The sequence below is a fragment of the Sciurus vulgaris genome, assembly GCF_902686455.1.
Source record: "Sciurus vulgaris genome assembly, chromosome: 17".
In the NCBI taxonomy this organism is placed as follows: Eukaryota; Metazoa; Chordata; class Mammalia; order Rodentia; family Sciuridae; genus Sciurus; species Sciurus vulgaris.
Window position 1 is genome coordinate 27,602,290 of NC_136478.1, and position 21,293 is coordinate 27,623,582.

The 21,293-nt window shown below is 55.4% G+C and overlaps 1 protein-coding gene across 7 annotated transcripts in view; it reads right to left on the bottom strand.

Moving 5' to 3' along the window:
- The window catches only part of NLRC5 (NLR family CARD domain containing 5), an 85,359-nt gene that overhangs the window by 21,379 nt on the left and 42,687 nt on the right, over positions 1-21,293 (bottom strand). For 5 of the 7 annotated variants that reach the window (XM_079117754.1, XM_079117755.1, XM_079117752.1 and 2 more), the window contains exons 9-26: positions 21,169-21,252; positions 20,969-21,058; positions 19,856-19,915; positions 18,413-18,478; positions 17,948-18,031; positions 16,144-16,227; positions 15,188-15,277; positions 13,025-13,093; positions 12,187-12,255; positions 11,439-11,522; positions 11,034-11,117; positions 9,460-9,549; positions 8,319-8,363; positions 7,357-7,446; positions 6,297-6,380; positions 2,543-2,626; positions 452-541; positions 220-282 (exon numbers count right to left, since the gene is read on the bottom strand). In XM_079117754.1, the coding sequence (XP_078973880.1) occupies positions 220-282; positions 452-541; positions 2,543-2,626; positions 6,297-6,380; positions 7,357-7,446; positions 8,319-8,363; positions 9,460-9,549; positions 11,034-11,117; positions 11,439-11,522; positions 12,187-12,255; positions 13,025-13,093; positions 15,188-15,277; positions 16,144-16,227; positions 17,948-18,031; positions 18,413-18,478; positions 19,856-19,915; positions 20,969-21,058; positions 21,169-21,252 (1,410 nt within the window). Of the gene's footprint in view, positions 1-219; positions 283-451; positions 542-2,542; positions 2,627-6,045; positions 6,158-6,296; positions 6,381-7,356; positions 7,447-8,318; positions 8,364-9,459; positions 9,550-11,033; positions 11,118-11,438; positions 11,523-12,186; positions 12,256-13,024; positions 13,094-15,187; positions 15,278-16,143; positions 16,228-17,947; positions 18,032-18,412; positions 18,479-19,855; positions 19,916-20,968; positions 21,059-21,168; positions 21,253-21,293 lie in introns of all 7 variants that reach the window. The other 2 variants (XR_013760259.1, XM_079117756.1) reach the window with 2 other exon arrangements.

The window sequence follows — 21,293 nt, forward strand, 5'->3', positions numbered from 1 at the left end:
CCCCGCCAGCAGTACAGCCCCCGCGATCTGCCCAGCGAGCAGACTCCTTGTTTCCCTTCGGACGATCCCAGCTCTCTCTGGACCTCCACTTCTTCGTGTTGGGTGAAACAAGTCTCCCTGCAGGATCCTTCCGGTCTGCACTCTGGTGTGACCATCCGAGAGCCAGTCTACCTGTCCCCAAAGCCCATGGGGTGCTGGCACGTGGTTCAAGGGTCTTACCCACAGCACACGCCTCCCTTCTCCTCGCCAGGTCTGAAGTACAGGGCTGCGTGAGACAGGGACCTGGAGCAGACAGCACCTGGCTCAGCCACTGTGGCCACAGGGAGCTCCCAGGGGACAGGCGTCCTCCTCCAGAGCACAGCCCGTGACATGCTTCCCACCACCTTCACCCTGCCCCTCATACCCACCAACCCTCTAAGCCCCATCCTGGTTGTTGCAGGACGATGCTCACCTGAGATCCACCTTATGAACGCGTGGGCACTGGCTGAAGACATCGGCCAGCAGCAAGGGGCTTCTCGGGGACAGCCCTGTCGGGCTCAGCCTGAGAAGGATGGGAGCAGAAGCAAGATCATGGACAAGAAACCGGAGAAGGCGGAGGCCAGGGGAAGAGGGGAGTGGAGGGCTGGGGGCCCTGCGGGACAGCAGGGAGGGAGGCAGGGACTCGAGAGGGGCTCGGAGGCAAGCAGGCTTGGATTTGCTGTGACCTTGAATCAGTTACTTAACCTCTCCAAGCCTCGGCTTCCTTATTTGGAAAGGAGACCCAGTCGTGGTCTAGCTTCCTTTCTGGCGTATGGGGTTCCTTATGCCCAGCAGGCCCGCGCCTGGCACACTGCCCATGTGTACTGTTATTGTAAGGCTGTTGTTGGTGCCCACAGCACAGACTGCACAGGTGAGTCCTTACAGAGGGAGCAGCTTCAGGCCCTTGGAGGGGAGCTTCTTTACGTGAACACTACTGACATCTAAGCTCAATACTTCTTTGTGGTGGGGACTGTCCCGTGCCCCGTGGCATGTTTAGCAGCATCGAGAGCTTTATTCCTCAGAGGCCAGAGTGCCACTTGCCACCCCTAGGCATGACAAACTCAATATCTCCACTGCCCAGTGTCTCCCAAGAGGGCAGAATCAGGTCAGCTCTAAACCACTGCCTTAGAGAAAGTGTGCGGTCCGCCTTGCCCTTGGGGGCCCCCTCAGCCCTCCATAAACCCCATCTGTCTCCTAGCATTCTCCCAACGGCCACTGTGCGCTGGCCTCACTGGGCTCTATCTTGACTCTGTCGTGCCTCAGGGCTTCACACATGCTGTTCCCCCTGTCTAGGATGCAGTTCCTTGCTCTTCTTAACAAGGCTGGCTCCTTCTCTTCTTTGGAGCTGCAGCTCAGCATCCCCCCTCAGAGATGTTCCCTGTCACTTCTGCCTTCTTCTAACTCAGTTCTTCAGCCACTCATTTGCCATCAGGAAAAAATACCTTATTACTGGCTGCACTTGTCTTATTTGATTTCAATTTACAGATGGCTCGGCTCCCTGAGCTCCAAGAATCAACGACCTGATCATTTTCTTTCTTTTCTTAGCTATGACTCAATTGGTGCTTGGCTCACAGCAGATGCACAAACACTGTGAGTTGAGCAAAACACAGTTTAAGCCCTGGTAAGGGGCAGGCTGGCCAAAGACAGATGAGGAACTGGGACAGATGCTGTGTGACTTAGGCAAAGAAAAGCCCCTGTCTGGGGTGAGGATTCCCACCTGTTCATTTTAACCTGATATGTGATTAAAAAAAGCCCTTCCTGACCCATTCTGTCCAGGCAGGTGGGACCACAGAGGGGCCATGGGTTGGCCCCAGCTGTTGTGCAGCTGTGGACCTCTGGGCTGGTGCCAGGACTTCCTTGTGCCCATAGGACTGGAAGATAAGCAAGACCCCAGATGGGAGCCGTCCTGGGCATCCCAGACCCCCAGCCTTAGGAGTCAGGGTGCTGTTATTAATATTATGATTTAATTTCCTGTTGTATTTTTCCATCTCAACGGCAGCTGTCTTCCCCTCTGCTGGAAGAATATTTAAAGTAAATCCTTTAAAAATTCTAACCAGTCTCAGCTGAAATTAGAAAATAGAGTTTTAAATACTTTGGGAGAGGCTGCTTCAATTGCTCCCCTTTGACGGAGTTAGACGTGACCTTTACACAGCGGGGCGTGACACACGCGTGGCCTGCATCTCCTCAGGCCCTTTCAGGAGTTGGAGATGGTAGTTTCTTGGCCATGCTGTTCCATTCCTCAAGGGCTTCTGGAGCAACTGGCTTGTTTGAACCCCAGCCTTGGGGAAGGACTGGAGAATATTAGACCCATTTGTCAGATGAGGAAACTGAGACCGTGCAGGGGACAAATAGCTCCCCTGCCCCAGGTCGACAGAGAGTTAGGATAACACTGGAAGCAAATTTGCGTCCCCAGTTGTGCCAGATGAAACTGTGAACCTGCCCAAGGGAAGGAGGGAGGAGGAAGAGGAGACGGCTTTGTAATGCAAGGCCCTTGAGTGATGGGAAGCAGAAACGGTTGTCTTACTGCAGCAGGCGCAGCTGGGGGAGCCGGGGCAAGCAGTACAGCAAGGTCTCCAGGCTCTGGTCGCTCAGGTTCTTGCAGGATAATCTACAAAAGAGAGCATCCGAATGAGGAGGGGGAAGCTTCCAGAAAAGCAGGGAGTGTGGCCTCCCAACCAGGACCTTCTGGAGATGGGACTGAACCAGGGTTGCTTGACACATTCCCCACCACGCTGGGTCCTCGAGTTGGCCCTGGGGCTGGAAGCTCGCACAGATCTGGAAAATTCTGGGAAGGGCCAAATTCAACCACCATTGCAGCAGGACTCCCCGAGCCTTTAATACGCTGCTGTGCACTGTGGACGTCCAGGGGCTCCTTCCTCTACCTAAATGGACCAGCGGGGTCATCACCCGAGGCCATCTTAGAAGCCAGCCCGTCAAAACCCACCTTCCAGCTCTTCACTCATCCAGATGATCCAGCAGGACCCCCTGCACTCGGGAGAAGCTCCTGACACCTGCCCGTGGACCTCCGCTCCCTCCGAGCACCCTGGGATTTACACCTAGCCCTCAATGCTGTCCCCAGAAGCCTTTGGGCTGTGTGTTCTCCTGCCTCTTCCCCTGTTGTCCCAGTGGTCTGACTGCAGATGGGGACTCCTGGTGGGCAAGGCCCCTGTCCCCCAGAGCCTGGTCCTGGGCATGCTAGACAGTTGATGCCTGAATGTTAAATAACCTAAGAGTCCTTGCAGCGCAGAAAAGAGCCTGGAAGCAGCCTGGATGGAGTCTGAACTCTACAGAGGCCGGCGGAGCAGCCGCAGCACGGCCACGCCGCAGAGGGTCAGTGTCAAAAGACACAAACACAAACGCTCTGAAAAGAGACGATTGGGAGCAACTGGACATCTATGGGATGTTTGACGATTTTAAGGAATCACTGTTGATATTTAGGTCTGATAATGGTTTTGTGGTTATGTTAAAAACAAAGCTATGCATGCTGAAATCTCTACAGAGGCGCGCATAAGGTAACTGGGAACTGATTCAAAATATGAGCCCGGTGCAGCGGTGCACGCCTGTAATCCCAGCGGCTCAGGAGGCTGAGGCAGGAGGACGCGAGTTCAAATCCAGCCTCAGCAACTCAGGGAGGCCCTAAGTAACTGAACGAGGTGCTGTTGTTAAATAAAAAACAAAACAAAGAGCGCTGGGGATGTGGCTCAGTGGTTCAGTGCCCCTGGTTTCACCCCCCAGTACCAAACACACACACACACACACACACTCACAAACTCTGAGTGTGTGGGTTTGCTGAGGTAGGTGTAGGCCACCTAAGTGTCCTTGGCACTATTCTTTGCATTTTCATACGTGCATCAAAGTCTCTACAATAAAAATGCTGTTTAAATTAAAATGCGACTTTGCAGCGGGGAATCTGACTAACACAACCTTGGCCAGGTGATCAAGTTCAACATTAACAGCAGGAAGTCGAGGGCACCGGCCCTGAGAGGGTGTGCTGAGAAGAGAATTTGCCTTCGTGACATTCTTCCCCCAAGCCCAGGTTAACTATGAGAAAAACAGACAAACTTCAACCAGACATCCTTTCACAAAGTAGCTGACCAGTCTGCTTCAAAACTGCCAGGACAGGAAACTGCCAGGGACCAGAGGAGGCTAGGAGCTTGGAGTCTCAATGCAATATGGGGTCCCGAATGGGATCCTGGGTCTGAGCAAGAACAGGCATTAGTAAAAGAGCCGAAGTTGAGTTAGTGGTCACCTGCTGAGGTTGGTTTCTTCACTGCGACAGGCACACTGTGGCCCTGTGAGATGTTAATGGCAAGAGGATGGGGGTTCAAAGCCAGCCTCAGCAACTTAGTGAAGTGCTGAACAACTCAGTGAGACCCTGTCTCTAAATAAAATACAAAATAAGGCTGGGGATGCGGCTCAGTGGTCGAGTGCCCTGAGTTCAATTGCTAGTACTTAAAAAAAAAAAAAAAAATCTGAAACTCTTCTAAAAGAGCTTGTTAAAAAATGAGCTGGTGGCTGGGGATGTAGCTCAGTGGTGGAGCACTTGCCTAGCATATGTGAGGCCATGGTTTTATCTCTGGCACAGAATAAATAAATAGAATTAGATTCACAGGTCTTGATCTTCAGGGAAAACCATGTTGTAAGTTAGGAGTCAAAAACTAGCTGCAGAGAGATCTTTCCTGCATGGTAAGATCCCTGTCTGTCAAATGAAGTAACCCCCTGCCTCAGTACCTGTACATGTCTGAACACAGAGAAGGGTCTGGGACGGACTAACGCCAGGTAGTCAACATGGATTATCTCGTTGGAAAGGCTGGAAGGGCATCTGAGATGAAGCCAAAAGCAAGACATGGCAAGGAAGTCCTGGCCCAGGACTGCAGATACGGGTGAGCACCCCTAATCCGAAAATCCCAAACCCAAATGCTCCAAAATCGGAAGCTCTCTGAGTGCTAACTGACATGATGCCACTGGTAGAAAAGTCCACATCTGACCTCACGTGAGGCTGCAGTCGAAAGCGCAGGCCCGCTAACGACGTCTAGAATCACCTCCAGGGTATGGGCACAGGTGCATGTGAAACGTTAATGAATCTCGTGTTTGCCTTGGCCCTCATCCCCAAGATATCTCCTTATGTCTCTGCATAAATATCCCCAAATCTGGAAAAGTCCCAAATCTCAGACATGTCTGGTCCCCAAGCAGTTCAGTAACTGGATACTCAGTTCTGGGTAAAAATGGAATATGCAAATGGGCGTGGAGGAGATGGTGTCGTGGACAAGCGGCAACGTGGATCTGGTCAGAGAAAGGGGTGGTGTGGGCGAGGCAGACCGTCTTGAGTCCCTTACTTCAAGGTGATTATCGTAATACCGCGACAAGGACAACTATCGGCTGGCCACCGGCTTTGCAAGTGAGGAAGCCGAGGCCCAGGGTGTTAAAGTCATTTGCCTAAAGTCACCAGGCTTGTAGGTGGCTCAGCAAGATTCCTGGGTGCAAGTCCTCACTCACAAACCTGGGTGTTCCGGGTCAGGGAGGGGGTAGTCCTGGGGGTGTGGTACCCTGAGTGTTATGGTTTGGAGGTAAGGTGTCCCCCAAAAGCTCATGTGTGAGACCATGCAAGAAGGTGCAGAGGAGAAATGATGAAGAGTCTTAATGTAGTCAGCAAACTCATCCCTGATGGGGATTAACTGAGTGGGGCCTGAAGTGGTGGGTGTGGCTGGAGGAGGCAGGACTGGGCGTGGCTTTGGGTGTATATTTGTATCTGTTGAGTGGAGTCTCTCCCTCTCCTTCCTGATGTGAGCTGCTTCCCTCTGCCACACTCCTCCGCCATGTTCAGCCTCCCCTCGAGCCCCAAGGAATGGAGCCGGCCTTCTATGGACTAAGACCCCTGAAGCTGTGAGCCCCCAAATACACCTTTCCTCCTCTATAGTTGTGCAGGTCAGATCATTTAGTCACAGCGGCGAAAGAGCTGACTCAGACACTGAGGAAGGGTTTTTAGAGGTGACAGTCTTCAGCCAATAGGTGGGCCCACCTGGGTACCTGGGTGGGGACAGACGGGCTCCCAGGTGTCCTGGGTGAGTGGTGTGGAGCTGAAGGTCCAGATGGCAGGTCCCAGTGGGAAGGGCTGGGGGCTGCTAAGGACAACCAGCTCCTATCAACAGACCAGGGACCTCCCGTGGGTGAGGGCCAGCAGGGTCTGCAGGGAGGGACTGGGAGAGACTTCTGTCTCCTGAATGGGAAGCCCCACCCCGGTCACATGGCGCCCTCTGGGGCTGCGTCTTGCCACTTACTGGACTCCCAGGGGCCCTGGACACTGCTCCAGAGTGGCACAGAGGCTGACGAGGCTCAGAGGCTCCAACTGACACTCCTTGAGGCTGACAAGGGTTAGAGGGCAGGGCAGGGGATCAGAGGGCCCAGGGCCCTGTCCAGCCTGGGTCCCTGTCCTCCTCCCCAGCTGCAGGCTGCAGGCTTCTTCCTCCCTCCTCTCCCAGGGGTCCCCACCCCCACAGACTCCTGCTCCACCACCAGGACAACCAAGGCCTCTGATTGCCCAGCTGCCCGGCCCACATCCCTCCATCGCTCCACTGCCCTGCCTGAGCCTGGGCCAGCATCCTCACTCACCCGCACCATCTAACACCCTCTGGATTCTCCTTTTGCCTCCTAGACTTCCTCCCCACCCTTAAAGTGTCTCATCTTTCAACACTGCAAATCTGACCAGGCCTCTCCACTTGCTTAAAACCCTCTGTGGCTCCCTATTACCATTAGACCAAGAGCGAATGCCTTTCCCACAGCCTCCCTGTCCTCTTACACTCCAGCCACAGGGAAAGACTTCCTGAGAGCCAGGTGTTCCTTCTTCCGTCCCTCCTGCCTGGGGCACCCCTCACTCTCTCCTCTCAGTAACTCTGTTGGGGCCTCGGCTTAAGTATCTCTCTTAGGGAAGGACGCTGAGTCCCAGCTGGGGTCTCAGTGCCTGGGGACAGAGATGGGAAGCCTTTGAACTCCCAGGCTCCAGCAAAAGCCTTCTGCCTTTCTTTCCAACCCCACCTTTCTTGTACATGGTAGTTTCTTTGGGGAGAGAGGTAGCCCCTTTCTGTAAATAGCTGTCCCCAAAGCAGATGGCAACCCCAGGCACTGGCGACTGGACTTCCCTGGAGGGCTGGGCTGCCCTGACTGCTTCAGAGAAGTGTGCAATCTGGTCTCTAAGGGTCCAAGCCGCCCTGCCCCTGTTACCTTCTCTCAGACTCTCCTCTCTCTTTCCCAATTCCCAGCTTGGCCCTCCTGTTTCTACCCACTCCCTAACCCCCCTCTCCCATTGTGGTTACCCCCAAAACAAGAAGTGGGAGATAGTACCAGAAGCTCCTGCGGATGCTGCGCTCACCAAACCCCAGGGACTGGGCTCCAACCGGGCACTCTGGTGAAGAGCCACCCATCGATGCCTCTCTGAAAGGAAAGTTCGGTGCAGCCAGATTGGACCCCCACACCCGGGAAGTCAGGGCTGCAGGGAGTCCCACAGGCAATCAGCCACTCGGTCCTGGTCCAGCCTCTCACTGTACAGACCGGGACACTGAGGCCCAGGGCAGGGGAACCAGGGTGAGAAGAGCAGGCTTCTGACACCTGCCTGGGGGCAGCACAGAAGGTGCAGGGAGCCAGGACAGAGCCCCGCCCCGCTCTGCTCATGGACTTCGCAGTTCATGTGATTTCTGCCTCCATGTGCCCCCAGAGGTTCCTCAGAAACAGAGACCCTAGCTAGGGAAGCAAGGCCAGCTGACATGGCTGCCCCTTCAGACAGCCCACCTGACAGGGCGATGCTTTTCCCACCCGGCTCGCAAGCTGTGATGTCACTGCCCAGCTGGCCCCTTCCCAGCAGAGCCCAGGACGCCCGTCTCCACTAGGGGGCAGCCATGGACACCTGCAAAGTGCTAGGACCGTCCGGGTTGACCGCCAAGAGGTGGAAAGTGTTTTCAAGAGCACTAACGATTCTCAGAGTGTGGGAGAGCAGTGAGCACACGACACCCAGTCGGCAGAAGTCCTGAGATCAGCAACAGCTGCCCCTGTCACTGCCACACGGCAGCTGTCACAGGTAGCTGCTCAGTTCTGGTGGTGGTCAGGCCCTCCCAGGAGCACACCACCCTCCACCAGGGCCCTGGGAGGACCCGGGGCAGGGCGTTTCAGAAGCAGGTGAACTCCAGCGCACCTGACCGGGGAGGCTTACTCAGGCTGAGTGGTCAGCATGGGTCTGGGGGTGGGGACCCCTGGGGGAAATGGGGATCAGAGCAAGAGGGGAGCCCACCCCTGGAACACCCCCTCCTCACCTGCCTCTCCTGTCACCCTGCAGGAGGATCTGCTGGCTCTCCAAGCTGGAAGCAAAGAGGAGGCAGCTGTCTGAGAAAGGGCAGAGAACCTCCTTCCCGGCCCCCTGAGGCCAGGCCAACCAGGTAAAGGAGGGCTTGGGGACAGCCTGCTTCCTCAGTGAGTCCAGCAACCGGTAGGTCACGTGGGAGCACATGGCCATCTTACTGGATTCTCACAGTAAAACCGTGAAGGTGGGGGTTATTCCCAGTTTCACTCTAAGGTGAGGTGCGGACAAGCTCAAGGACCTGCCCAGAGATGCGTAACTGGGAGGCGACGGAGCCTGGCCCGTCTGCCACGCACCTCCCGTTCCTAGGGGTGCTGGGGTTGAGGCTCCTTGCCGACCCCGAGGGCTTGCACTGAGGGACAGGGCTGCCGCCCTGGCTGGTGTCTTCCCTTCTGTGGTCTCATCAGCTCCAGAGGCCTCAGGTCCCTGGGCTCCTAATGGCCACCACAGAGCCCCCAGTGTTCTTGTAAGTCCCTGAGAACAACTGGGGGAGGGGGTGAGGGCGGGCAGGTGGACTTTGTCCCACGGTGAATTTGGGAAACTTGGGTGTTTCTGGGACCCTATTCATCCCTCCATCCGTCCATCATCCATCCCTCCATCCACCCATCTGTCCATCCATTCATCATCTGTCCATCTGCCTACCCATTCACTCGTCCATCTGTCCATCCCTCCCTTCATTGGTCCCATCCCTCCATCCATTCCTCTGTCTGTCTGTCCATCCATCCTTCCCTCCCTGCCTCCATCCCTCCCTCCATCCATCCATCCCTCCCTCCATCCATGCACCCCTCCATCCATCCATCCATCCATCTGTCCATCCGTCTGTCTGTCCATCCATCTATCTGTCCCTCCATCCAACCCTCTATCCCTCCATCCATCCACCCCTCCGTCCATCTATCTGTCCATCCATCTGTCTGTCTGTCCCTCCATCCCTCCCTCCGTCCCTCCATCAACTGGACACCTAACCAGTTCACTGGACCTGGGCCCATGGAGGCTCTGAGGATGAGGGGCGGTGAGGAACCCAGATGAGGAACCCAGTTGGGAACTGACACCTGCGGGATGAGGGATGACACAGGGCTAGGGGCAGAGCAGCCACTCACCTGACGTCCAGGCGGGAGGCCCACTGCAGAGTAGACAGGCACTGGGACAAACTGGACACGGCACTCAGGGATATGCCATTCTCACTGAGGCTGCAGATCACAGGGGTGACAATGACGGAGGCCACCCAGGGCTCAGACACACCTTCTTTGGTCAGAGCACAGGACAGGGGGCTGGAGTGTTGCCCCTGGGTTCAGATAATGGAATCCACCCAGCCCCAGGTGCTCGGAGATCCGCCCCCGACTTCACTGATAGAAAGGGGAGCAGCGGCCAGGCAGAGGTCAGTCTGGACGGAAGTGACAAGACATGCTGGTGACAGAGCCCAGGTTGGAACCCGGTGCTTCCCTCTGTCTGTGACCCACCTAAGCAGTGCTCTTTGACCAGAATGGGGCTCGGCCTCCCCCTGGCGAATGAGGGGCACCCAGTGCAAAATGAACCATGGGGACCAGGCTCTTCCTTTCTTTCGTTGTCCCTTTGTCCCTGTCATGGGGCCTTTCATTTGCCATTGAACTTCCCAGTCCTCAGGCATGAGGACCCCAGCAGGGTGAGTGGGGCCCTCCCGGGTTCTGGCCACTCAGGCCCTGTGCTAGAAGGTCACACAGGGATGGGCTCTGCAGGCTCAATCTGCGTGTCATTTGCCTGCAAAGCAGAGGCCTTCCTTCCTGCCGAGGTGCAGGCCCCAGCAGGATCAGCAGCAACCTCCTTTCCTTGCCAAGCACGTCCCAAGACACGGCGTCTGAGCCAGAAGGGCACCCAGGCTGCAGCGCGCACCCCAGAGGTTGGACAAACGGTGCTCATGCCTACAGTTCATGTGTTTGCTGACTGGGAACCCAGAGTTCAGAGAGGTAGCAACCCACCCAAGGTCACACAGTAAATAGTAGCAAAGTCAGCCTGGACCCCAGAACCTGTCCTCTCACAAGGCTCCTCTCACTTTGGAGGAGGGGGCTGTAGGAGCCAAGAATGCCTGGGGCCTTCAGAGTCCGGGAACTTTGATTTGCCACAGGCAAAGTTTGGGGATCCTGACCTCTGTCCAGGGCTCCTTTCCACAGTGAACAGCTCCCTGTCTCCATCAGGTACTCAAGAGAGCCCTGGTCACCCCACTTGAGTGCCCTCTCTGACATAAATGCCCTCTTCCTACCCAGCCCAAGTCCCCCCTAACAGTCCCTGGCTGCTTCAGGGCCAGAAGTGGTCCAGCCGTTAATCACCTAACACTTCCCCCAGCTTCCCCTGTACTTCCCAAGATCCCCCAGGCCCTCACCCTACCCATGCCTGCCCTCCCAGGAGATCACGCAGAGCCACAGAGATGGGCTTGGGACGTGAAACCTTGAGTCGGAAGCTGGACTGCCAAGTCCTGAGGCCAATCTCCTCGTGAAAGAAGCTGTTGCTTAATCAAAGCTGAAGCAACGGTCCTTAAATGAGCACCTATTCTGTATTGGCGACTGGGTCTGGGAACTCACAGGCATTTTCTGATTTTAAGTTTACTGTAACCCCAGGAGGGTGGGTGTGGGACACAGAATGTTCCCACCCCAACCTGCAGAGGACCATCCCCAGAGGCTCTGCCTAGCTGGCTACTTACTTCAAGGACTGCAGGGGGCCCAGCCCAGGGAGCAGCTGGGTGAGCAGGGTCACCCCTTCATCTCCCAGGGAGTTGCCTGAGAAGCTGGAGGGGAAGGGAGAGGAATGGTTAGTGGGGGTGGGCAGGTGATGGCATGGGTCCTCTGCCCTGTCACTGGCTTCTCCTGAAGTTGGGGCACAGCCTGGGCTACCAGGCCGGGTCCCAGAAGATCTCACACGGGGCAGCTGGGGTCTCCCCCACGTTCTCTCCAGAGGTTCATGGACTCCTGGGGGGCCCAGGGGTGGGCTTCAGAGGGCATTGAACGTGGGGGATGTGTGTTTGGAAAGAAGGGCCACAGCTTTGATAGGACTCTCTGACTTCAGGGAAAGAACAAGGCCACGCCAACACTCCCACCCTTGGACTCACTCGAGGTGACCCAGGTGGCGGTTTCCTCCCAGCGCCTTGCAGAGCTGCTCCAGATGCTTGGTCTGGAAGCCACAGTGCGTCAGCCTGCAGCGGGGAGATCACAGCCCTGCACGCCCGCCACAGACGGAGGCCATAGCCCCGCCCCACGCCCACGGGGCCACGCCCACAGAACCAGGCTTGCAGGAGAGGAGAGACCCGAACGCATCTCATACCCAGACAGACAGGCCAGGGGACCACTGCACACCCCCAGCGCACCGCATATCTGTAAGACGTCACACACAGGCAGGGACAGAGACAGAGGGACAGGGGAAGACAGGTCACAGACAAGAAGACCAAGGGTGGTGGGGGAAGAAAGACTACGAAAGATGCAAGAATGAGACAGACAGACAAGAGGAGAGCTGGACAGGCAGAACGAGAGAAGCCAAGAGCGCTGGAGGGACCCTGCGCAGGCTGAGGCCCAGGATCCGGATAGGAGGGGCCCAGTGCTCCCTCCTCCCTGGCCGGAGTTCCAGTCTTCATCTGCTGGGACTTGGAGGGCTGGGGAGCTGGTCCCTGGGCAGTGGAAGGGGGCCGAGGGGGCTGCCTTGTGAGCCCCGTCTGGGTGGGCTACGCAGTGGGGTAAGAAGTAGGGGAGCCAGGCCACAGGTCCTCTGGGGAGCATGGGGGACTGGAGCTTGAGGTTTGGGACAGGCCTCAGGCAGAGGAAGAGGGACGTTAGAACCACAGGGGCCTGGAGGTCGTCGCATACCTGATCCTTCCGGAGCCCAGGGGTGGCTCACATGACAGAGGGGACATGAGGCTGTCAAGAAATGCAGCCCTGGAGGGACACACACCAAGGCCAGATAAGCAAACATCTCACCCCTTGTCTTCAAAGTCCCTCCCCAGCTGCATTGTGTCCACCGTTCGGTCTCTAGACTGGGCCTGGAGTCAGTGAGACTTGGGATCCAGTTTGGCCTGGGATGTGGGCCTGGGGTGTAGCCTGGGACAAATCCCTTGATAATATGGCACCCGTGAATCATCTTAGTTCAGAACTTGCTGCATACGTGGTAAATGCTCCATCAACCTCGACTGCTATTACCATTAATCTCATCATCCTCATCAGTGACATCATGGACGGTAGTGCCTGCTCTGACCAAGCCTTCAAAGCTCAGACGCTGCACAAGAGACCGTGGTGGACACAGGGAGGAAGAGCTGAGTCTGCTCGGGTGCGAGGCTAGGAGGAGGACATGCACTAACAGGGCCTCATGCCACCGAGAGCCAGAAGTTCTGACCGGCATCAGATCTACAGGCCAGACCGTCCTCTGGGTGGAGGTCGAAGGGCCTCAGACTCCTGAGCATCGTCCGGGCTACCCCAGTCTCTCCCCAGCGTGTGTCCACATCCTGCATCTCAGGGCTCTCTTCAAGCACCGAGAATGGAGAGGCGGTCTGTCCTTTGAACTTCTCCCTCGAGAGCTGCACCCCTGCCAGGCTTGCTCACTTCCTGTCCCTTTGTGCATTAGTTGAGGTCTTCCCTGCCATCTGCTGTGGAGGTCAGGGAGGGGTGGGTGGCCCTGACCAGACGGAGCTGTGGGGACGTTGCCTCCTACCTCTCCTGGGTCCCCTCCTGCTCTTTGGGCTCTTGGGTAAACGTGAGGACCGCAGTTCTGTGCAGCAGGCTGTGGAGAGAGGAGAGGGGTTGGGGAGGGAGAGGTGAGGCTTCTGGAGGGGCCTCTAGGAAGATCCCCGGCTCCAGCTGAACCACTTCCTCTGGCTTCCTCTGCCAGTTTCCAGGCAAGACTGTGAAAGAAAAATGAAATTCTGCCTTCTCTCTGGCTCAGCCCTCAGTGAAATCCTCCTCCTCTGCCAGCCGGTGTTCCTCCTGTGCTCAGACCACTCTGGGCTGAGGGTGCTGCCTCTTGTCCCTGGAGTATATCTCAATGAGCCTCGTTAACTTTTAGGATTGGGTCCTTCAAATCTTTTGCTTTTTAAATGCAATTAATTTTTTCTTGCAAAAATGGGAATCACAAATTCTCTCTCCTCCTCTCTTCCTCTTCCTCTTTCCTTTTTTCTTTTTCTCTTTCTTTTCTTTTCTTTTTTTTTTTTTTCAGGAGGTGGGTACTGAGGATCAAACCTAAGGGTGCCCTACCACTGAACTACATCCCCAGTCCTTTTTATTTTATTTCGAGGCAGGGTTTTACCAAGTTGCCCAGACTGGCCTTGAACTTGTGATCCTCCTGGCTCCGTCTCCCAAGTTACTGGGATAATAGGCATATGTGCCTGGACAACTGGGCGTTGTTCCCGTGTGCTTTATCACTGAGCTACATCCTCAGTTCTTTTTAAAATGTTTTAAATTTTGGGACAGGGTCTCACTAAGTTGCTCAGGGCCTTATTGAGTTGCTGAGGCTGGCCTCAAACATGTGATCCTCCTGCCTCAGTCTCCTGAATAGTTGGGATTATAGGCATGCACCACCACACCTGGCTGGTTTTTGTTTTGTTTTGTTTGCTTGTTTTTAAGGGATAGATCACCAATTGTAATTATGAATAACTATCGAATAACCATTCAATAATTATGAATAATCATTACTCATGGGAACAGATTGTACCATTCTTTCTACCCTTGAGTGCGTTTGAAAACTTTATCATAAAGATCATGAATTAAAAATTTCATGTTTCTTTAACACCCCATAGTCCTCCCTTCATATTAAAACCACATCTATGTTGCCATTTTTTTGTTTTTCATGGTTCCATTGAGCTCTTTTCCTTGCAGGTAACTTGTTTTATTTGACTAATATCCTACTATTAATCAGGTAAGTTACTCCCATTTTTTCCTATTAGAACCAATACTGGGGTGAACATCCCTGCAGCTAAAAGTGCCTGCACAACCAGCCCTTTTAATTTTGAGACAGGGCCTTGCTAAATTGCTGAGGCTGGCTTTGAACTTGTGATCCTCCTGCCTCAGCCTCCCGTGTGGCTGGGATTCGAGGAGTGTGTCACCACACCTGGTTTCATGATGATGATGATCTTCAGTGTAAGCTCCCGGAAGTGGGTGGAGTACCATTTGGAGACCTTTTACTGAACCATCATAGAGAGTGCACCAGGGTTCCTGACCCTCCACTGGGGGAGTCAGGGTTCCCTCTCTTCGAGGGTGTGCAGGCAGGGGCTGCTGTGCTCAGCTGAGAGCCTCGCATGAGTCTCCCTCGGCGCTGTCACTGCGTTGACGCTGGCTTGCGCCTCCTCCGCTCCCCAGACTAGACAGTGAGACTGTCAGAAATAAGGTTGGGCGGGGCTCCCTTGAAACGGAGCTGGGCCTGGGAAGCAGGGGGCCCCATGTCACTTGGCCACTGGTGCATGTGCTGTTAGGAGCTTGCTCTCAGGAGAGGCTGGTAAGGGACTGAGGGAGGCTCATGGAGCACGCCCTCAGCCAGGTCCCAGGGGGAGCTCTGGGCCACCAAAGTTACAAGGGACTAGAGACAAGGGGCTGCCCCTGCCACTGGCCACCCCTGGTGGGGATGGGGACATAACCTCCCAGGCGCCCCTGGCTTCCACCAGCCCTGGGTGACAGCACTGAGGAGACACAGGCTGTGAGCAGACAGAAACTGGATGTTGCTGCGCCTGCTGTAAGAGGGTCTGAGGGGCACCAGCAGCATGTTCCAGGGACCCTTGTGGCCTGGGGCCAGGAAGAATTGCAAGGGCTCAACACCACAGGCCAGCCTCGGGCGAGGGGGAGCAGGCACAGAGGCTGGCGGGGGAGGCTGGCGGGGAGCTCCCACCTGATATGCAGCGTTTCCAGCGTCTGGCACGTGCTCAGGGTGCTCAGCACACAGGACACGCCGTCCACGGAGAGCCCACTGTCGCTAAGGCTGTGGAGACGCAGAGGCAGCCATTAGCAGCACCAAGTTCCCCAGCCCCAGAGGGCCCCAGCCCGCCCGCACGACTCAGGAGCAGCTGGCTGTCACTCTCAGATCCTAACCAGGGGCCCTCAAAGGATTCTGGCCCAGGCAGGTGAGCCAAGCATGCAAGGCCTCCCCTGCTTCAGAGAACGAAGTTCTCCAGCCCGAGCTGAAGACCGGGCTCCGTGCTCCCAGGTCTCTGAACCCAGTCTCCTGCTCTGTAAAGCAGGCACCTTCGGAGTGCCGGTGCGCCAGGCTCTGGGTGTGCTCGCGATCTCACGAATCCCATCTTACAAATGGAGAAGCTGCAGCCCAGAGACACTCCTTGACTTTCCCAGTGTCACAAAGCTACGAGGTGACAGGGCCAAGCCTAGGCCTTGGGTGAAAGCCAACCACTTTTACCCCCCAGCACTGCCTTACCCCAAGCTGCACATGATCCTAACACCCCACCGCGCCCCAGCCGCACGCCACCCTGCCCCACCCCCGCAACCCAGCAGCCCAGTCCCCTTCCTTCTCATCTCAGCACCCTGACACCCTGGCACCCATCCACCCAAAGCCTCAGTTCTGCTCCAGTGGAACCTTTGCCCCCCACTCTGGTGCTGCTGAAAGGACAAACGGGTATACCAGCGTGAATGTGAGCACGCTCTCCAAGCTGAAGAGGTTGAGCAGCTGGAGTGGAGACAGTGGCCCAGGGCAGAGGCCAGGCCAGGCACCGTCAAACCATGGTGGGCACATCAGCACCATTGCTGCTGACTGTGGCACAGGGACCAGGGGTTGGGGGACCTTCTGTGGCTCTCCAGGGCCCTCCTGTCACCCAGGGGTGGGTGGCAACTCACTCTAGCTTCCTGGCGATGTGCAGCTGGGAAGCAGCCTCAGCCAGGAGCCGGCAGCCTTCATCTTCCAGCTGATTCCCTGAGAGGCTGAAACAGAGGGGCCTGCTGCCCTGCACTGTGTGGCAGGAGACCCTTGAGCCCCCTGCACTCTCACAGACTCTCACTGACTCCAGGCAAAGCATCTCTGCTCTAAATGGATTTTAACACTAGCTGGAAGGGACAGGTCACATCCTGCATGCCCAGCTATAGCCTGGGGCTCCTGCAACCTCTGACACATTTCATCTTCACAACAGTCCTCTGAAGCAGGCACCATTATTATCTCGATCTCTTCTTCACTGATGAGTAAACTGCGGCACCGCGTGGTTAACACACTTGCCCGAGGGTGGACCTGGATTTGAACCCAGGCAGCCTGACTTCAAGGCCCTATCAGTAGCTATACCTTTGTGCAACCTACGTAATTGCTTTTTGTGGTACAGTTCTTGATTACAGGGACATCTGACCTAGAATGTAGATCAGGAAAGGCTTTCCTAAGGTTTGGACTGCTTGTTGGAAAAGCCAGAAGAAATTCAATAGGTAAGGGGTAGAGGACAGATGGGGGTGGAGTTTCCTGGTAGTTGAAACAGGACTTTCAAAGGCCCTGTGGCACGGTACCTGTGAACACCTGAAAGGAGCCAGCGTAACTGGATGGATGGGAGACTGAGTGAGAGCGGCAGGATAAGATGAAGCTTGGGGGCTGGGGCAGGGTTTGGGACCCACGGGATTTTAGGATTTGTGTGTCATTTTGAGCAGCTGGAGGCAGTGAGGGGAGGCAGCAGTGAGACACAGACACCCTGCCAGGAAGAGGTGGCCTAGGTGGAAGCAGGGAAGCCCGTGGGGAAGCTGTTGGAGTCACCAGGTGAGAGGGGAGGGAGGTTTGGGCCAGGAAGCTGGATGAAGAGGCTGGAGGAAGGGGGATGGTCTTGAGAGCCCTTGAAGTTGGCCCAGGATGTCCTGGCTATGGGGCAGGGCAAGGGAGCTGGGGGAGTCTTCTCTGGGTGACTGGGGTTGCTGCAGGTGAGATCCCAGGGCAGGGGCAGGCTCCTGGTGACAGGGTGGGTATAAGTGCTCCATACCTTCTAATCCTGCCCTGGTTCTCCCCGTGGGAAAGGTCTGGAGCAAGAACTGATCACCAAACAAAGCCCTCACCCTGTCCGTCTGTCCTCAAAAACACCACGGAATCCCATCAATCCATCTTCGTGCCCGAAGATGTCCTAGGACTATCCTTTCAGGGCGTCCCTTCTAGTGACATGGCAGGATCCCTGCAAGCCCTGCCCTCATCAGCCCCCCACCAGGAGTCTCTCCGGCCTGAGGGGCGTGTATTCTCCCAGGTGCAGTGGGCAGCTCTGCTCTGCAGGTCTCGGCAACAGAGCCGGCAGGGGTTATGGGGGTGAGGCCCGGAGCCAGACCGTCTGGCTTGCACCCTCTCCTGGACGCTCCCTCTCCATGTGACCTTGAGAAAACTCTCCCTCTCTGCGGCTTCATTTCCTCCTCTACCAAACGTGGACGGTGGCAGGGTTTTCATCATTGTGATGAGAGGATTAAAACAGATAGGCACAGAGAAGCCCCTCGCCGGGCACCCAGCAGGGCAAGGGCTAAATAGTGGTAGCTGTGACCTGATCTGATGTGATCACATCTGATGTGATGATCTGATGCCTGAGGTTCCTCAGGAGGCAGCTGGCCCCTCCCCTGCACCCTCCGCCCAAAGGCAGCCCTGTCCCCTCTCCCCAGCCTCCCCCTGGCTCTTGCCCTGGGCTTCCCAGATACTCACTCCACTTCCTCCAGAGGCGGGCCTTCCAGGAGCAGGGCTATGAAGACCTCCACATTATGGACCCTGAGCTGACACTTCTGGAGCCTGGGGAAGGGGACAGAGGGCCTCAGGAAAGGAGCCATGTCCCCTCTAGCTCTGACTCCAGATGTGGGGTGTGCACACCTCTTAGTGACCAAAGGATCTTGGGCAAGGAAGTGCACCTGTCTACGACTCGGTTTCCTTCTCCCTTGAGTGGGAACAATGATGCATGCTTCCTAGAGCTTCCAAGGCTCACCCCGCGTGATGGGCAGAGGTTCCTGAGCATGGCGCCCAGCATACATCAAAGGCACTTTCAGTTATAGCCGTTGCTGCTCTTAGGAGAGACCCTCCTGATTCAAGCACGCCCCGTCCCTGCTCCCTGGCCAGGAAGGACAGTTACTCCCCAACACCACCCTCTCCTTCAGGCCGCAGATCCCACTGAGGTACCTGAGGGCCAGCCTTCTGTCCTTGGTCTCTTTCCTCTGGCCGTCTTTTTCCTGTAGGTCTGAAGTTCTGGAAAGAACCAATCACACATTGCTTGGGGATTGGGAGCCCAGAGCCTAGCAGACTAAGCCTTTCCCTCCGGCTTCCGGGGACTGGGGACCCTGCAGCACTGCCCTCCTTGAGTGAGACACAAGGACAGTCGCTGGACCATGCTAAGGGTCTGACTCCGCACAGCGGCAGAGGCAGAAGGTTTGAGGTCAAAGGAAAGCTTTATTCAAGTGTCGTGTGTGGCCTCGGGCAAGTCACTTCACCCATGGGAGCCCAGGTTTTCTCTTATGGTGGGGTGACAGTCTGTTACATACAGAGCTCTTAAAGGACTGAATGAGACAGCGTATGTTCACATGTCCAGCAGAGGCACAGGATGACGCTTCATAAGCAGAAGCTGCTAGTGTCCAGAACATGGTGATCTCTGTCATAGACACACATCTGTGGTCCAGGAGGCAGGGGGCCTGGGCTGTATGTAAGTGGGTCCCAGATGTGGGGACCACAGGGCTTCCGGACTCTCGGCTGCTGCACCCGGGGAGGGCTGGGGGCTGCAGGGAAGCTAGGACATGATGAGCCAGGTTTCAAAGCCTTCTAGATTGTTCTAACAGTGACAATGGAGGTGTGACTGTGCCATCGTGCCACGGGAGCCACTAGCCACCCAGGGCGACTGGGCTTTTGAAGTGTGTCAAATGGGACTGATGGGCTCACAGTTTCATTTTCCTTAATTCCACTTAATCTAAATGTAAATCGCCACAGGTAGCTGGTGGCTGCCATCTTGGGCATCCCAGCTCGAGACGGTCATGGTGCAGGTGAGGAAACTGAGGCTTGGAGCAGAGAAAGAACTTGCTCGAGGACTTATAATGCCACCGCTCTCTTCATCTCAGCCAGGGAAGAGTTTGGGGAGCTCCGTAGGGGTGTTTTCGGGAGGAAGCTGCTGCCCTCTCTTCACCTGTGCACAGCTGGAGCAGTCAGCACGTAATCTCCAACTGTGTGCCAGCAGCGTCCCAAGCACTTAAACGCTTTTTCTCATTTATTTCTCACGGTGATTCTAAGATGTAGGTGACTTCTCTCTCCTCTTTTTTCCAGTTGTAAGAGTTTCCCTAGAACTTTCAGCACCTAGGGGTGCCAGGTTAATAGTATCTTCATGTCCTTCCTGAGGGTCTGACTCACCCAGATTTTGGGGGTGCTATCTCTGCACAAGGGGCCAGATGTAGCCCAGGTTTGCTAGAGGAAGTTAAAATCCTTTCCAAGTCTAATCAGTAACTCATTCTTCAGTGCAGCAGAAGCACAAAGAATCTCCATATTCTAACTCTTTCTAGACTCCCTTGGCCACCTTCCCCTCAACTGCCTGAGCCCAGATCTCTTAGGATGGGCCCAGACCATGCCTCTCTGGCTTCTTACCTCTGTAGCTCTGCAGCTGTCCTTTCGAGTGGGGAAAGAAGGAAGATGAGGTCTGTCTCCCTAGAGGGTCAGATACCAAGTCATGAAACCCAGAGACTAGAAACCAGCCCGTCACCCCCATCTGCACATCCCTTCCTATTCCAAACATCCAGAAAAAGCCTGGTGTGGTAGCACATGCCTGTCATCCCAGCTACTTGGGAGACTGAGGCAGGAGGATTGCAAGTTTGAGGCCCGTCTCTTCAACTTATCAAGACCCTGTTTCAAAATAAAGTAAAAAATAAAAAGGATTCGGGATGTGATTCAGTGGTAGAGAACTTGCCTTGCATGTGTGAGGTCCTAGGTTCGATCCCCAGTACTGAAAACAAAACAAAACAAAACAAAACAAGCCAGGGAAACAATTTTTTACAAGAAATATGACAAAAAATGAGGGATTCTGAGAGATATTTTTTGTTTGTTTGTTTTGTTTTCGTACCAGGGTTTGGACCTAGGGATGCTGAACCACTGAGTCACTTCCCCAGTCCCCACTCCATTTTCTTTTTTTTTTTTTTTTTTTTTTTTAAGACAGGGTCTTGCGGTGTTGCTTAGTGCCTCACTAAGTTGCTGAGGCTGGCTTTGCACTTGCAATCCTCCTGCTTGAGCCTCCTGAGCCACTGGGATTACAGGTGTGTGCCACTGTGCCCAGCCTAGAGAGTTTCTAAAATAGGAGTTACAATGGCTTTCGGGTTAGCAAGCATGACACCTGCTGGGCAGAGGGTCTTGCCTGTGATCCTGACTATGGATAAAGTTGCTTCAGCACCATGGAGAGTGTCATGCAGCTAAGGATCCCATTGGCTATGCCTGTGCTTTGTAGACTTTGATTCCCCTGTCCATCATGCATGCACCCACCCATGCATCCACCCACCCATGCATCCACCCACCCATGCACCCATGCAGCCACCCACTGTTTGAGTTTCAGGTGCCAGGCCTGAACTAGGCTCTGGAGCTGCAGTAGTGAGTCAGACAATCATGCACACAAAGCTCTCCAGACTAAAGGCCTCCTCCTTTCCCCATTTCCCACTTTCTCGTCCCCTTTTCTAATGACTTCAAGGCCAGGATCCCATTCCTTTGGCTCACCTGACCTGCAGCACCCTAACAGTAGGGCACATGACTGCCACCTTCACCAAGGACAGTACTGTTGCTGCGGAGAAGCTGCTGCGGCTCAGGCTGCACAGTTGTGGCACAGGTGTCAGGAGTGGGTCCCCCCCGGTGAGTAAGGGAAGGGGACTTATGCCAGGAGAGTTGCTGGCCGGAAGAGGGAGAGGAAGACTGCTTACTCGAGCTTCCGGAGCCGCAGCAGGCGGGGAAGTATCTCCGTGATGCTGAGCACCTCCTGATCCTTGAGCTGGTTGTCCTGGAAACTGTAGGGAGACCAAGGCCCAGTCCCTCAGTCCTGGGGCTG